The sequence below is a fragment of the Mizuhopecten yessoensis genome, unplaced genomic scaffold (assembly GCF_002113885.1).
Source record: "Mizuhopecten yessoensis strain PY_sf001 unplaced genomic scaffold, ASM211388v2 scaffold10363, whole genome shotgun sequence".
In the NCBI taxonomy this organism is placed as follows: domain Eukaryota; kingdom Metazoa; phylum Mollusca; class Bivalvia; order Pectinida; family Pectinidae; genus Mizuhopecten; species Mizuhopecten yessoensis.
In genome coordinates, this window is record NW_018408509.1 from 82577 (window position 1) to 101009 (window position 18433).

At 36.7% G+C, this 18433-nt stretch overlaps 1 protein-coding gene across 1 annotated transcript in view; it reads right to left on the reverse strand.

Moving 5' to 3' along the window:
- Positions 1 to 499: 499 nt before the first annotated feature.
- The window catches only part of LOC110460360, a 34339-nt gene continuing 16405 nt past the window's right edge, over positions 500 to 18433 (reverse strand). The window contains exons 2-4 of the mRNA XM_021513228.1: positions 17725 to 17878; positions 11753 to 11800; positions 500 to 1309 (exon numbers count right to left, since the gene is read on the reverse strand). Of these exons, the coding sequence (XP_021368903.1) occupies positions 1157 to 1309; positions 11753 to 11800; positions 17725 to 17856 (333 nt within the window). The 5' untranslated portion in view covers positions 17857 to 17878 and the 3' untranslated portion in view covers positions 500 to 1156. The remainder of the gene's footprint in view (positions 1310 to 11752; positions 11801 to 17724; positions 17879 to 18433) is intronic.

The window sequence follows — 18433 nt, forward strand, 5'->3', positions numbered from 1 at the left end:
ACAGTAACGCTGTTCAAACGCTGTACAGCATGACTGACCATACAGTAACGCTGTACAGTATGACCGACCATACAGTAACGCTGTACAGCATGACCGACCATACAGTAACGCTGTACAAACGCTGAACAGCGTGACCGACCATACAGTAACGCTGTAAAAGCGTGACCGACCATACGGTAACGCTGTACAGCGTGACCGGCCATACGGTAATGCTGTACAGCGTGACCGAACATACCGTAACGCTGTACAGCATGACCGACCATACAGTAACGCTGTACAGCATGACCGACCATACGTTTGATAACCAGCTATATTGACTGTTTGACTATCCGGGGTATTGAATGTGTCTGTAGGCCTCTGATGGAGTAATCAGGGGACGTATTTATCATCAGTTGTATTTAGTCTCTACAAAACGAAATGTGAAAAACGTGTTTATTTTCAGGTATTTAAAATAAAATTATACAACACAGGTTTCTTTACGTTTTATAGAGAAGATTCAATAAATAGGAGAACTGAATAACAGTGTCGATGTCTCTGCACGTGTACAACAATATTAGAGACATAACCTCTCAGGTAAAAAAATAACACGACAATAACACGGTAATACGTATAAATCGAATTTAATAGATTTATAATTAATCTGTTTTAAGTGTAGTACTTGTGCGGAAATCACACACGAAAGTTTCTAATATCAATCACTGACAACATTCAATGTAGTGTATTCCGGACTAACTTTCTATTTAGTGTAGGTTATCGGGTGATAACTGCAATGGAACTCAGGTAAATTGAATAATAGGCGAAATGATTAATTTACCCGAGTTACAAATCTCGTATCCCCGGTACTTCTGTTTACGTCCGAAAATAGCAATGGAAACCCCGAGGTTGTTGACGTACACATATGTACATGATGTATCACTACGCGCATGAGAATGACTGTCATCAGTAAACATTACATAATATCTTATTGCTTCTGTAAGGGAAGAGTTCTTAGGTAAAGAGAATCAAAATATACCAAATGAGCACTGGTAATCGTCTTTTCATTACTTCACATACCACTTAGCTTTGTTTTCTCACAAAATGTTTATTGTTCATGTATTATAATGATCAATGCTCCTAACGGCTTAACACAGTTGGTTTTTATGGATTATCACGTGATTTAGAGCATGTCGACGTTGTGCGAGGTTGGGGATATACACAAGCACATCTCGAGAGGGTACAGACAGTAGCTGTGGGCCTTGTTGAGACACTGCATGTTGTTACAACACTCGGTCACGTCAGGAATGCAAGAGTCCATCGGTTTGCCGCACTTCTGAAACACACAAATCAGTCGCCATTTTAATCTACATCAACAACATCTGTAGGGACTTTATTAGTCCGTCTGTGGATTTCATTTCCTGCTACAGTGCTGGGTTATACAGACCAATAAAGTCGTTACATATAACATGTATAAGGACTTGAATTCCAGCTACAGTGCTGGGTTATACATGGTGTATGTAACGACTTTATTGGTCTGTATAAGGACTTGAATTCCAGCTATAAAGCTGTGTTATACAGTTTGTACATATGATTAAACCCCTTTCCACAATGGTTTACGTATTATCAACTAAAGAATCACATACTTTTCTGAGTTTGACATGAGTCTCCATTACGTATACTTCAGGAATATATTGTACCCTTACAGGGCAACATTGTGTAGTATCATTCAGTCCTATATGTCTTCTATTATCATTAACCAAATATGTAAAGGGTCATCATGGGCTTTGTTAGATGGAATCCAAATGGTATCGATAGTTACGTAGTTCCCGCCAATGAACCATACTGGAGACAGACCGCAGTTAATAAATTACCCTGATGGTAGACCCCAGCCAATAAACTGCCCTGAAGACAGGCAACATCAAATAAACTCCCCTGAAGACAGACGCCAGCCAATAAACTGCTCTGAAGAGAGACCCCAGCCAATAAACTGACCTGAAGACAGACCCAAACCGATAAAATACCCTGATGACAGACCCCAGCCAATAAACTACCCTGAAGACAGACCCCAACCGATAAAATACCCCAAAAACAGGCAACAGACAATGAACTACCGTGACGACATGGGCCCGCCAATATACTACCCTGAAGACAGACCGAAGCCAATAAACTACCCTATAGACAGGCAACAGCCAATTAACTACCCTGAAGACAGACCCAAGCCAATAAACTAGCCTGAAGACAGACCCCGACCGATAAAATACCTAAAAGACAGGCAAAAGACAATGAACTACCCTAAAGACAGACCCACGCCAATAAACTACCCTGAAGACAGACCCACGCCAATAAACTACCCTGAAGACAGACCCAAGCCAATAAACTACCCTGAAGACAGACAACAGCCAATAAACTACCCTGATAACAGGAAACAGCCAATAAACTACTCTGATAACAGGTAACAGTCAATAAACTACCCTGATAACAGGCAACAGTCAATAAACTACCCTGAAGACAGACCCCAACCGATAAAATACCCCAAAAGAAAGGCAAAAGACAATGAACTACCCTGAAGATAGGTGCCCGCCAATAAACTGCCCTGAAGACAGGCAACATCAAATAAACTACCCTGAAGACAGACCCCAACCAATAAACTGCTCTGAAGAGAGACCCCAGCCAATAAACTGACCTGAACACAGACCCAAACCGATAAAATACCATGATGACAGACCCCAGCCAATAACTACCCTGAAGATAGACCCCAACCGATAAAATACCCAAAAGACAGGCAACAGACAATGAACTACCCTGACAACATGGGCCCGCCAATAAATTACCATGAAGACAGACCGAAGCCAATAAACTACCCTGAAGACAGACCCAAGCCAATAAACTAATCTTAAGACAGGCAAAGCCAATAAACTACCCTGAAGACAGGTGCCCGCCAATAAACTACCCTGAAGACAGGTGCCCGCCAATAAGCTACTCTGAAGACAAGTCCCGCCAATAAACTTCACTTATAGGTTGTCAAAGCCGGTTGAAGTACGACCCCAACGAGGTGCTGTAAATCTACACATCGGTGTACTTTGACAACAAACTTGAGAAGAAGAAACACGTAAAACATGTTTTGCACTTGTGTTTGAACTTTCTTTTGTTTAAAACAAAACCCTTTTCTCTCGGGACGACCTTTGAGCGCCTCGTCCACAGTAACGCTGTACAGCATGGCCGACCATACAGTAACGCTGTACAGCGTGACCGACCATACAGTAACGCTGTACAGCGTGACCGACCATACAGTAACGCTGTACAGCTGAGACATGCCAAATGACGTCCTTATTTTGATAGCCATTTGAATATTTGCAAAGGGGTGTTCAAACGTGGCCTCGTCCAGTTTAATGAACCAGAATCAATCTGGCCTTTGCTTACTGCGGTGGTAAGTTTTCAATACCTGGTAGAGGGCATTGATTCCTTCTAGGTGTTCAGAAGGTTTCGTGTCAATACAGATTTGCAATAAATGTCTTCACTATTACCCGACTGGATACCAAATACGTTGGATCATTTCCTCTTCCGGTTACTACCTATTCCTGCAGCTGACGTGATTCCTCCTCAAGCTGAGGTGTCAGGATGAACGGTAATGTGCTCAGTGGTGGTATAACAGAAATGAAGGTCAGGAGTTCTCCTTAAATAATTAGAGTAAAAGGGCATAACATGGTTTACTGACGACAGTAGGGTCGGAGAAACATTTTCTGTGATATCCGGGTTGAAAGAAATGTATGAAGCAGTATTGACGAGGCAGCAGTTGTTATCACTGTCTCTGTATCTACTGCAGGGTGCTGTCAGTAACACACGGTAGCTCTCATCATAGAGTTATACACCGGATATGCTAATGGACGTGGGTTTCGTACGGATCGACCCCTTGTGGTGGTCACCCGCCCTTAGTGATGGTATTATCTTGCATGATGAAATTTTTTTTTTTGTAGAAACTATGACGTATTAAAAAAGTCACTTCCGGAAACTCGAAACCTTTTGTCGTTTAGTGTTGGAAGTGTTTCACTGCAGTCCGCCATTTTGTTTGTCAACTCCCATGATAATTGATTTAGAATATCACATCAACGGAAAAATAATTTTCTAATAACATCGACGTGGCGTAAAAGATGGCTTCGATTATAATTTCCATCGCTTGACGGCCTCATCATTTCCTTAATGTAAGAGGGTGTATGTCATATCAGATTATAGTGATGTTCGGTTTAAGTTGTCATGGGAATGTCCAAGTGTCCACTGGAGTGTGAAAAAGTGCGTCCATTGTTTTGGTCGAAGAAATTTTCTATCACTTACGTGTCATACCACTAGTCAACCAACTATGATGTATGGGAGAGATTTGACCTGATTCAACACCCATACACACCCCCTGCCGGGCCATTTTGACATTAGGATTAAATCGCGCGATCTATTGGTGATTTATGGAGCGATGTGGACACGACAAGGGTTGTTGTTTCCCCTTGGGAAGAATCGCCATTCTCACTCGGGCAGGACATTGCAACCATGAAACATATTTAGTAGGTTATCTTTCTCTATGTAAGCAGACCTGTATACATTAATTCACTGGGCCAGAAAATCCATGTCAAATATTTTCAGGTATATCATTTATCAGTAAAACTGAACCCAATGTCATATTTGTAACAGTTCTCTATTGGCGATTAATGGGATGGGGTTGTGGATGGGGAGGTGGTATGGATAGACTGTATAGCAGGTTTCTAAAGTCCGTCATATTTCTGTTTTTTGAACGATACAGACTGAGCCAACGTATTACTATCTTTCTTTGTACTACAGTTCTCTACAGTCGTTAATGGTGTATAACTACAGTCGTTAATGGTGTATAACTACAGTCGTTAATGGTGTATAACTACAGTCGTTAATGGTGTATAACTACAGTCGTTAATGGTGTATAACTACAGTCGTTAATGGTGTATAACTACAGTCGTTAATGGTGTATAACTACAGTCGTTAATGGTGTATAACTACAGTCGTTAATGGTGTATAACTACAGTCGTTAATGGTGTATAACTACAGTCGTTAATGGTGTATAACTACAGTCGTTAATGGTGTATAACTACACTCGTTAATGGTGTATAACTACAGTCGTTAATGGTGTATAACTACACTGTACTACAGTTCTCTATAGTCGTTAATGGTGTATAACTACACCGTACTACAGTTCTCTATAGTCGTTAATGGTGTATAACTACACTGTACTACAGTTCTCTATAGTCGTTAATGGTGTATAACTACACTGTACTACAGTTCTCTATAGTCGTTAATGGTGTATAACTACACTGTACTACAGTTCTCTATAGTCGTTAATGGTGTATAACTACACTGTACTACAGTTCTCTACAGTCGTTAATGGTGTATAACTACACTGTACTACAGTTCTCTACAGTCGTTAATGGTGTATAACTACACTGTACTACAGTTCTCTACAGTCGTTAATGGTGTATAACTACACCGTACTACAGTTCTCTACAGTCGTTAATGGTGTATAACAACACCGTACTACAGTTCTCTGCAGTCGTTAATGGTGTATAACTACACTGTACTACAGTTCTCCACAGTCGTTAATGGTGTATAACCACACCGTACTACAGTTCTCTGCAGTCGTTAATGGTGTATAACTACACTGTAATACAGTTCTCTACAGTCGTTAATGGTGTATAACAACACCGTACTACAGTTCTCTACAGTCGTTAATGGTGTATAACAACACCGTACTACAGTTCTCTGCAGCCGTTAATGGTGTATAACTACACTGTACTACAGTACTCTACAGTCGTTAATGGTGTATAACTACACCGTACTACAGTTCTCCACAGTCGTTAATGGTGTGTAACTACACTGTACTTCAGTTCTCTACAGTCGTTAATGGTGTATAACTACACTGTACTACAGTTCTCCACAGTCGTTAATGGCGTATAACTACACTGTACTACAGTTCTCCACAGTCGCTAATGGTGTATAGCTACACCGTACTACAGTTCTCTACAGTCGTTAACGGTGTATAACTACACTGTACTACAGGTCTCCACAGTCGTTAATGGTGTATAGCTACACCGTACTACAGTGCTCTACAGTCGTTAATGGTGTATAACTCCACTGTACTACAGTTCTCTACAGTCGCTAATGGTGTATAACTACACTGTACTACAGGTCTCCACAGTCGTTAATGGTGTATAGCTACACCGTACTACAGTGCTCTACAGTCGTTAATGGTGTATAACTCCACTGTACTACAGTTCTCTACAGTCGTTAATGGCGTATAGCTACACTGTACTACAGTTCTCTATAGTCGTTAATGGTGTATAACTACACTGTACTACAGTTCTCTACAGTCATTAACGTTTGTCAGCAGTCTGTAGCTGTTGTGAAAATCATGATAATCACAGCAAGCTCCTGAATAGGTAAACAACTGTAACATGTAAACACCGTAGGTATGGGAAAAGGGGATGTTATTCTCAAGAAAGGTAAAGTTCACAATCAGAACTTCGAAATCAACGGCCTTATCGACAGCTAGACAACAAGTGGTCTATGTTGGTATTGTTGTAATATAAGATCGAGGCAAACGACTTGTGTAGAAGAGTTTGCAGTGTCCTTGATTTCAAGTTCAGGAGAGTGTTTACGATCGATGTGGTCAATAAATCTCCTATCATTCATGAACAACGTTTTGTCCATATATAATATGAAAGTGATACTGACGGTATCCGCGTTTTTGTTACCAGTCTCGGAAGCTCTTCAATTTATTGAAGACATATAAAAAAAACCAAGAACATGTCGGCCAGAAGAGTGACACTGTTTGTTCCCATAGAAATGCCTACAATCTGCCGGGAATATTTCCACCGAACTTAACAAAGATATTGTCAACCAGGAACCCTATCACTCTCAGGACATTGTCAACCAGGAACCCTATCACTCTCAGGATATTGTCAACCAGGAACCCTGTCACTCTCAGGACATTGTCAACCAGGAACCCTATCACTCTCAGGACATTGTCAACCAGGAACCCTATCACTCTCAGGATATTGTCAACCAGGAACCCTATCACTCTCAGGACATTGTCAACCAGGAACCCTATCACTCTCAGGATATTGTCAACCAGGAACCCTGTCACTCTCAGGACATTGTCAACCAGGAACCCTATCACTCTCAGGACATTGTCAACCAGGAACCCTATCACTCTCAGGATATTGTCAACCAGGAACCCTATCACTCGCAGGATATTGTCAACCAGGAACCCTATCACTCTCAGGATTTTGTCCCCATATTGTTCATCTTTGCCAAGCTGCATTCTTAGCAAAGTATGATGTACTTTCTTTGAAAAGATAGCTCACATAATGAGAATAGGAAGGCTTTCCATCAGTTTGATAAGAGGGTATGGTAGTGTTGAGAGTTGAAAAGTCAAATGCTATGATAGAGAAACCCTTTTGGGGAGAAAAAGCTCAAGATTGACCAAACGTTTTTATGATTTCTTCAAAATCCATTTTCATCAATTCCTCTTCTTGAATATGACGTGTTACCTAACGACTATTTCCTGATATAAAGGTACTAAGAATTGGAAGTAAGAAAGTGTGACGAAGCCTTAACAGATCAGCCAGCAGAGCCAGCAATAAAACTCTGGAGATAATGATTCTAGTTGAGGTTCAGAAGCCAATACAGTGGAGATAGGTCCGTGTCCTTATCATCAACCCGTACTCGGAGAGATTGTTGTAATACATGTACGTGATTAAGTTGTATTATTGTTTAAAAAAATAAAATAATGTGTAAGAATTGTGTCCTTGATCTAGACCTTTTTGTAAGCAGGACATGTAATGGTGGTTGCAGGCAAGGATAAATTTATAAGAAGCTGAAACTGCCAACACTAATACATATTTTTTTATGCAGACCGTTGAATGTTGCACATTATGTTACACATAACCATTTTAAGACGTTTAGAGAATGTACTGTTACTTAAAGCCACAGTTAGACATTTTGACTGTATATTATACGGTGTTTACCACACTTAAACTGGTGGAGTTTACGACATTCCCTTTAGTTAAAACTGTATTCTACTCAATAATCAAAAATGTTTATAACATACACTAGATTACAGAGGGAAGCAAGCTTAGAGCTTATATCAATAATGATTAATAATTATATCTTCAAAAATGTGTTTTGAAAAGATGTGTTTAGGGCATGGTATAAATTAAGAGCAAAAGAGGAGCTGTTTAAAAATGAGAAGTTTGCCCTACTTAAGACACCCTTATGGTATAACAAAAATATTTCTTTTGGGAATAAAGTTGTTTTTTTATCGTAAGTGGTTTAAAATGGGATTATGATAATTAATGATTTGTTGAAAAACAACACAGACTACTCTTTCTTGTCTTTTAAGGAATTTTGTGATCTACATGGTACAATAACTAATTATCTAGAATATCATGGCTTGATAACAAGCATAAAGAATGATCTAAAACAACTTAATTTGCCAAACAAAAATGCAATATACCCAATTATACCGTTACATCTTGTAATAATTTTAAAGAAGAAAAAGGGTTCTCAAGACTTCTATGATATACTTATCAGAAATAATGCATCAATAACTGCTCAAACAAAATGGGGGAATATATTCGACTATAATCAGGAAACTTGGGGGAAAATATATGCTATTCCGTTCAGGGTAACAAAAAATACAAAATTGCAATGGTTGCAATTTAGAATTAATCATTATATTTTAACAACCAATTCTTATTTTTCTTATTTATACAAAATTGGACTTGTAAATAACCCACACTGTGTTTTTTGTATCATAGAAAGGGAGACAATTACCCACGTTTTATGGGAACGCAAGTCGCTTATTTATTTTATTTATTTTCTTCTCAAATTTGGCTGTCTGATCTCTCTCCCCCTCTCTCTCTCTCTCTCTCTCTCTCTCTCTCTCTCTCTCTCTCTCTCTCTCTCTCTCTCTCTCTCTCTCTCTCTCTCTCTCTCTCTCTCTCTCTCTCTCTCTCTCTCTCTCTCTCTCTCTCTCTCTCTCTCTCTCTCTCTCTCTCTCTCTCTCTCTCTCTCTCTCTCTCTCTCTCTCTCTCTCTCTCTCTCTCTCTCTCTCTCTCTCTCTCTCTCTCTCTCTCTCTCTCTCTCTCTCTCTCTCTCTCTCTCTCTCTCTCTCTCTCTCTCTCTCTCTCTCTCTCTCTCTCTCTCTCTCTCTCTCTCTCTCTCTCTCTCTCTCTCTCTGTCTCTCTCTCTCTTAGTGCTCTTTGTCCATTTATTTTGTGTCTCTATTTGCAAAAGTGCGTGAAAATTAAATGTGTCTCGGTGATTGTATAAAATCATCATCATCAGATGATGATGAGGATGATGATTATGATTATGATGAGGATGATGAGGATGATGAGGATGAGGATGATGATAATTTCAATAGTTGATATGTGTGAATGTGTGTTGATGTGATGTTCTGTATAATGTACATGTTCTGAAAATCTTGAAAAATTAAATTAAAAAAAATAATGTCTCTTCGATATATCATAGAATACAGGGCTGGGAAAGTAAGCTTAGAGCTTAAATCAATAATTTCTCTTCGATATATCATAGAATACAGGGCTGGGAAAGCAAGCTTAGAGCTTAAATCAATTATGCCTCTTCTATATATCATAGAATACAGGGCTTGGAAAGCAAGCGTAGAGCTTAAGTCAATAATGTCTCTTCGATATATCATAGAATATAGGGCTGGGAAAGTAAGCTTAGAGCTTAAATCAATAATTTCTCTTCGATAAATCATAGAATACAGGGCTGGGAAAGCAATCTTAGAGCTTAGATCAATAATGTCTCTTCTATATATCATAGAATACAGGGCTTGGAAAGCAAGCGTAGAGCTTAAATCAATAATGTCTCTTCGATATATCATAGAATACAGGGCTGGAAAAGCAAGCTTAGCGCTTATATCAATAATGTCACAGTTACAAGATTGGTGATGTATTCTTTGCTAACACGATTGGTGATGTATATTTTGCTAATAAGTCTGGTGATGTATACTTCGCTAACAAGTCTGGTGATGTATATTTTGATAACAAGTCTGGTGATGTATAACAGGGCTGGGAAAGCAAGCTTAGAGCTTATATCAATAATGTCACAGTTACAAGTCTGGTTGTACTTTGCTAACAAGTCTGGTGATGTATATTTTGCTAACAAGTCTGGTGATGTATACTTTGCTAACAAGTCTGGTGATGTTTACTTTGCTAACAAGTCTGGTGATGTATATTTTGCTAACAAGTCTGGTGATGTATACTTTGCTAACAAGTCTGGTGATGTTTATTTTGCTAACAAGATTGGTGATGTATTCTTTGCTAACAAGATTGGTGATGTATATTTTGCTAACAAGTCTGGTGATGTTAACTTTGCTAACAAGTCTGGTGATGTATACTTTGCTAACAAGTCTGGTGATGTATACTTTGCTTACAAGTCTGGTGATGTAAACTTTGCTAACAAGTCTGGTGATGTATACTTGGCTAACAAGTCTGGTGATGTATATTTTGCTAACAAGTCTGGCGATGTATACTTTGCTAACAAGTCTGGTTATGTAAACTTTGCTAACAAGTCGGGTGATGTATACTTTGCTTACAAGTCTGGTTATGTATACTTTTCTTACAAGTCTGGTGATGTATAATTTGCTTACAAGTCTGGTGATGTATACTTTGCTTACAAGTCTGGCGATGTATACTTTGTTAACAAGTCTGGTGATGTAAATTTTGCTAACAAGTCTGGTTATGTATACTTTTCTTACAAGTCTGGTGATGTATACGTTGCTAACAAGATTGGTGATGTATATGTTGCTAACAAGTCTGGTTTTGTATATTTTGCTAACAAGTCTGGTTATGTATACTTTTCTTACAAGTCTGGTGATGTATACTTGGCTAAAAAGTCTGGTGATGTATAATTTGCTTACAAGTCTGGTGATGTATATTTTGATAACAAGTCTGGCGATGTATACTTTCCTAACAAGTCTGGTGATGTTTACTTTGCTAACAAGTCTGGCGATGTATACTTTGCTAAAAAGGCTGGTGATGTATACTTTGCTAACAAGTCTGGTGATGTATTCTTTGCTAACAAGTCTGGTGATGTATACTTTGCTAACAAGTCTGGTGATGTATTCTTTGCTAACAAGTCTGGTGATGTTTACTTTGCTAACGAGTCTGGTGATGTATATTTTGCTAACAAGATTGGTGATGTATTCTTTGCTAACAAGATCGGTGATGTATATTTTGCTAACAAGTCTGGTGATGTATACTTTGCTAACAAGTCTGGTGATATATTCTTTGCTAACAAGTCTGGTGATGTATATTTTGCTAACAAGTCTGGTGATGTACACTTTGCTAACAAGTCTGGTGATGTATACTTGGCTAACAAGATTGGTGATGTATTCTTTGCTAACAAGATTGGTGATGTATACTTTGCTAACAAGTCTGGTGATGTATACTTTGCTAACAAGTCTGGTGATGTATATTTTGCTAACAAGTCTAGTGATGTATATTTTGCTAGCAATTCTTGTAGTTTATACTCAAGTACAATTCTTTTACATCTCAGACAAGGGAACTTATCATTCTATAAGTTTTGTATGCAAACAGTACTTATTATGTACAACTTGCTAACCATTGTAGGGGGATATACATTATAAACCTGGGATGATTTGGGATAAAGATCACTGGCCTGATAGGGTGTGAACCAACCTGACCCATATATATCATGTCAGTATAATACGTACAGCTTCAGGTTCTGGCTCCCGATCGCGTCCCGACGATTTAAGGTATACCTGAAATGTATTGTTAAACTTCAAACTAATGACTGGTGTCCGCAAATCATGAAAATCAAAAATATTCTTATACTGAAATGTTTTGTTACTATTTGAAATATATCCCAATCTATGAATGTCTCCTACGAATGTCTCTTTTTCTAAATATTTAAAACAACCTAAGCCCACGGAACCATCCGTCAGCAACCTCAACCCTTCATTGTCTACCTACTTATTATCCCATTTATTTATTTACTCATAATCCCAAAAATCATATATTCGAAATCCCACAAACGTTCTCCTCATAATCCCTTCAAGTATCCCCTCATTATCCCATAATTCAACCCCTGCCTACCAAAGGGTAGTAACAATCATCAGTTACTTGGAAGCCCCTCACATTCAAAGGTTATTGTACGGAAACTTTTCAATATTTACCCTTTCCTTAAGCTTCCCAACCCTCTTCTCGTGTATTATATAAATAGTTATAGATATTTACCCTTTCCATAAGTAACCAGACCTTCTTCACGTGTATTATATAAATAGTTATAGATATTTACCCTTTCCTTAAGTTTCCCGACCTCTTCACGTGTATTATATAAATAGTTATATATATTTACCCTTTCCTTAAGTTTCCCCACCGTCTTCACGTGTGTTATATAAATAGTTATATATATTTACCCTTTCCTTAAGTTTCCCCACCGTCTTCACGTGTATTATATAAATAGTTATAGATATTTACCCTTTCCTTAAGTTTCCCAACCCTCTTCACGTGTATTATATAAATAGTTATAGATATTTACCCTTTCCTTAAGTTTCCCAACCCTCTTCACGTGTATTATATAAATAGTTATAGATATTTACCCTTTCCTTAAGTTTCCCAACCCTCTTCACGTGTATTATATAAATAGTTATAGATATTTACCCTTTCCTTAAGTTTCCCAACCCTCTTCACGTGTATTATATAAATAGTTATAGATATTTACCCTTTCCTTAAGTTTCCCAACCCTCTTCACGTGTATTATATAAATAGTTATAGATATTTACCCTTTCCTTAAGTTTCCCAACCCTCTTCACGTGTATTATATAAATAGTTATAGATATTTACCCTTTCCTTAAGTTTCCCAACCCTCTTCACGTGTATTATATAAATAGTTATAGATATTTACCCTTTCCTTAAGTTTCCCAACCCTCTTCACGTGTATTATATAAATAGTTATAGATATTTACCCTTTCCTTAAGTTTCCCAACCCTCTTCACGTGTATTATATAAATAGTTATAGATATTTACCCTTTCCTTAAGTTTCCCAACCCTCTTCACGTGTATTATATAAATAGTTATAGATATTTACCCTTTCCTTAAGTTTCCCAACCCTCTTCACGTGTATTATATAAATAGTTATAGATATTTACCCTTTCCTTAAGTTTCCCAACCCTCTTCACGTGTATTATATAAATAGTTATAGATATTTACCCTTTCCTTAAGTTTCCCAACCCTCTTCACGTGTATTATATAAATAGTTATAGATATTTACCCTTTCCTTAAGTTTCCCAACCCTCTTCACGTGTATTATATAAATAGTTATAGATATTTACCCTTTCCTTAAGTTTCCCAACCCTCTTCACGTGTATTATATAAATAGTTATAGATATTTACCCTTTCCTTAAGTTTCCCAACCCTCTTCACGTGTATTATATAAATAGTTATAGATATTTACCCTTTCCTTAAGTTTCCCGACCTCTTCACGTGTATTATATAAATAGTTATATATATTTACCCTTTCCTTAAGTTTCCCCACCGTCTTCACGTGTGTTATATAAATAGTTATATATATTTACCCTTTCCTTAAGTTTCCCCACCGTCTTCACGTGTATTATATAAATAATTATAGATATTTACCCTTTCCTTAAGTTTCCCAACCCTCTTCACGTGTATTATATAAATAGTTATAGATATTTACCCTTTCCTTAAGTTTCCCAACCCTCTTCACGTGTATTATATAAATAGTTATAGATATTTACCCTTTCCTTAAGTTTCCCGACCCTCTTCACGTGTATTATATAAATAGTTATAGATATTTACCCTTTCCTTAAGTTTCCCGACCCTCTTCACGTGTATTATATAAATAGTTATAGATATTTACCCTTTCCTTAAGTTTCCCGACCCTCTTCACGTGTATTATATAAATAGTTATAGATATTTACCCTTTCCTTAAGTTTCCCGACCCTCTTCACGTGTATTATATAAATAGTTATAGATATTTACCCTTTCCTTAAGTTTCCCAACCCTCTTCACGTGTATTATATAAATAGTTATAGATATTTACCCTTTCCTTAAGTTTCCCAACCCTCTTCACGTGTATTATATAAATAGTTATAGATATTTACCCTTTCCTTAAGTTTCCCGACCCTCTTCACGTGTATTATATAAATAGTTATAGATATTTACCCTTTCCTTAAGTTTCCCAACCCTCTTCACGTGTATTATATAAATAGTTATAGATATTTACCCTTTCCTTAAGTTTCCCAACCCTCTTCACGTGTATTATATAAATAGTTATAGATATTTACCCTTTCCTTAAGTTTCCCAACCCTCTTCACGTGTATTATATAAATAGTTATAGATATTTACCCTTTCCTTAAGTTTCCCAACCCTCTTCACGTGTATTATATAAATAGTTATAGATATTTACCCTTTCCTTAAGTTTCCCAACCCTCTTCACGTGTATTATATAAATAGTTATAGATATTTACCCTTTCCTTAAGTTTCCCAACCCTCTTCACGTGTATTATATAAATAGTTATAGATATTTACCCTTTCCTTAAGTTTCCCAACCCTCTTCACGTGTATTATATAAATAGTTATAGATATTTACCCTTTCCTTAAGTTTCCCGACCTTCTTCACGTGTATTATATAAATAGTTATAGATATTTACCCTTTCCTTAAGTTTCCCGACCTTCTTCACGTGTATTATATAAATAGTTATAGATATTTACCCTTTCCTTAAGTTTCCCGACCTTCTTCACGTGTATTATATAAATAGTTATAGATATTTACCCTTTCCTTAAGTTTCCCGACCTTCTTCACGTGTATTATATAAATAGTTATAGATATTTACCCTTTCCTTAAGTTTCCCGACCTTCTTCACGTGTATTATATAAATAGTTATAGATATTTACCCTTTCCTTAAGTTTCCCGACCTTCTTCACGTGTATTATATAAATAGTTATAGATATTTACCCTTTCCTTAAGTTTCCCGACCTTCTTCACGTGTATTATATAAATAGTTATAGATATTTACCCTTTCCTTAAGTTACCCGACCTTCTTCACGTGTATTATATAAATAATTATAGATATTTACCCTTTCCATGAGTTACACGACCCTCTTCACGTGTATTATATAAATAGTTATAGATATTTACCCTTTCCTTAAGTTACCCGACCTTCTTCACGTGTATTATATAAATAATTATAGATATTTACCCTTTCCATGAGTTACACGACCCTCTTCACGTGTATTATATAAATAGTTATAGATATTTACCCTTTCCTTAAGTTACCCGACCTTCTTCACGTGTATTATATAAATAATTATAGATATTTACCCTTTCCATGAGTTACACGACCCTCTTCACGTGTATTATATAAATAGTTATAGATATTTACCCTTTCCTTAAGTTACCCGACCTTCTTCACGTGTATTATATAAATAATTATAGATATTTACCCTTTCCATGAGTTACACGACCCTCTTCACGTGTATTATATAAATAGTTATAGATATTTACCCTTTCCTTAAGTTACCCGACCTTCTTCACGTGTATTATATAAATAATTATAGATATTTACCCTTTCCATGAGTTACACGACCCTCTTCACGTGTATTATATAAATAGTTATAGATATTTACCCTTTCCTTAAGTTACCCGACCTTCTTCACGTGTATTATATAAATAATTATAGATATTTACCCTTTCCATGAGTTACACGACCCTCTTCACGTGTATTATATAAATAGTTATAGATATTTACCCTTTCCTTAAGTTACCCGACCTTCTTCACGTGTATTATATAAATAATTATAGATATTTACCCTTTCCATGAGTTACACGACCCTCTTCACGTGTATTATATAAATAGTTATAGATATTTACCCTTTCCTTAAGTTACCCGACCTTCTTCACGTGTATTATATAAATAATTATAGATATTTACCCTTTCCATGAGTTACACGACCCTCTTCACGTGTATTATATAAATAGTTATAGATATTTACCCTTTCCTTAAGTTACCCGACCTTCTTCACGTGTATTATATAAATAATTATAGATATTTACCCTTTCCATGAGTTACACGACCCTCTTCACGTGTATTATATAAATAGTTATAGATATTTACCCTTTCCTTAAGTTACCCGACCTTCTTCACGTGTATTATATAAATAATTATAGATATTTACCCTTTCCATGAGTTACACGACCCTCTTCACGTGTATTATATAAATAGTTATAGATATTTACCCTTTCCTTAAGTTACCCGACCTTCTTCACGTGTATTATATAAATAATTATAGATATTTACCCTTTCCATGAGTTACACGACCCTCTTCACGTGTATTATATAAATAGTTATAGATATTTACCCTTTCCTTAAGTTACCCGACCTTCTTCACGTGTATTATATAAATAATTATAGATATTTACCCTTTCCATGAGTTACACGACCCTCTTCACGTGTATTATATAAATAGTTATAGATATTTACCCTTTCCTTAAGTTACCCGACCTTCTTCACGTGTATTATATAAATAATTATAGATATTTACCCTTTCCATGAGTTACACGACCCTCTTCACGTGTATTATATAAATAGTTATAGATATTTACCCTTTCCGTAAGTTACCCGACCTTCTTCACGTGTATTATATAAATAATTATAGATATTTACCCTTTCCTTAACTTACCAGACCTTCTTCACGTGTATTATATATATAGGATTTTAAATGAGTTTTCATTTCATAAAAGCTCATATGAAATGAAAACAAATTTAAGATACTTTCTATCACATAACTCAGAAAACTTACATTTTGACAGGTTTTAAAGCCAAAATATAGAGGGCTTAATCAAACGGAGACAGCCAGTTTGTTGCGCCATTCACAATTTATGACGTCACGTCATTGTCCATATTATGACGTCACAATCGATTTCTGACTGGCACAGCCAATGAAAAACGCTCCAGGGTATAATACACTAGTGACATATGTAAAAAATATTGCACGGGCGAATTCACTGGATAACAAGCCGATTATGGGATAATATACAATTATGGACTTTTGTGCTGGTGAATATGATGTGAAATGAACCTGAAAGAGTGATATTGACTGAGGCGAAGCCGAGGTCAATATCCCTCTTTCAGGTTCATATCACATCATATTTACCAGCACAAAAGCCCATAACTGTTTTCTTATATGCTTCAACAATAAAATAAAACGAAACAAAACTAAAGGTTCTGATTTTTGTATGCGAGCCTCCGTGTAAAATTTAGCCAGGTTTTAATACAACATTTCATCATTGTAGCTTACGAAGGTATCGTCTAGATTCTTTTTCTTAAGATAAGCACGGAGGACATGCACTGCGTGTTCAATGGCCTTTTTTTATGTTAACAGCATCTTTATCCTCGAATAGTTTTGGTGATTTTCCTAACGGAGGTGAAACGTTCGCCAGCAGCCATCTTCTAATGTCGTCTGACAGATCGCGTTCCGGGCTAACTGCGCATGCGCTACGACAGGTTCCGGGGAATTTCCATGTAGGCTATATTTATAAATCGATATTCACCGGATAACCAGTCTACATTAGTTTTTGAGGACTGGTCACGTGTATCTGATCCGACCAATGTGATTGCGAGAAATGTTCATGCATATAATAAAAATAATTATAGATATTTACCCTCTCCATCACTGGGTATCCCCCTCCTCCAGTCCGTAGATAGCGGATAAATGGTATTCTCTGACCATGAGCTAAAGATATGTACAGGGAACAGCTGATCAGACAGAGAAGCAGATTTGTTGTAACACCCATCTTCGTTTGTATGTCTTGGAGTCTGAAACAAAACAATCATCATAAAAATCGTAATCATTTAAAACACAATGGTGCCAGAATAAAGGGGAAGGTACAACACAAAGTCACCATGCCACTTTTAGCACGTGCTTAGTTGAACAAAAAAAAAACCGGTTCTTAATCAAATACTTAACCAATAGTTGTATGGGGAAAATAAGTTAACGATGTCAATTTTTTTTAAATTTATGTATTTTGATGTGTTTTTTTTGCGTTTAGGACAGGTAAAAACATTCTGATTGATATCGAATGTTGTATTAAACATTTGACAATGTGTAAATAAATCTACACATTCTGTATCTACATATTACGCTATATAAAACTACTGATGTAACAACATTTAAGCTACAAACTCAATTACTTTCCTAATATTTTATGCCACATATTTAAAATGTGATCATACTGCCATGATAGTCTGCTATCAAACCGTAATTAGTAAGATGTGTTAAGCATATCCTCTCCCGACAATATGCCTCCCTAGCCTCCGCCTATCGCTTCTGTAACACCGTGTATTCACTTTAAATACACAATACTTTATGTA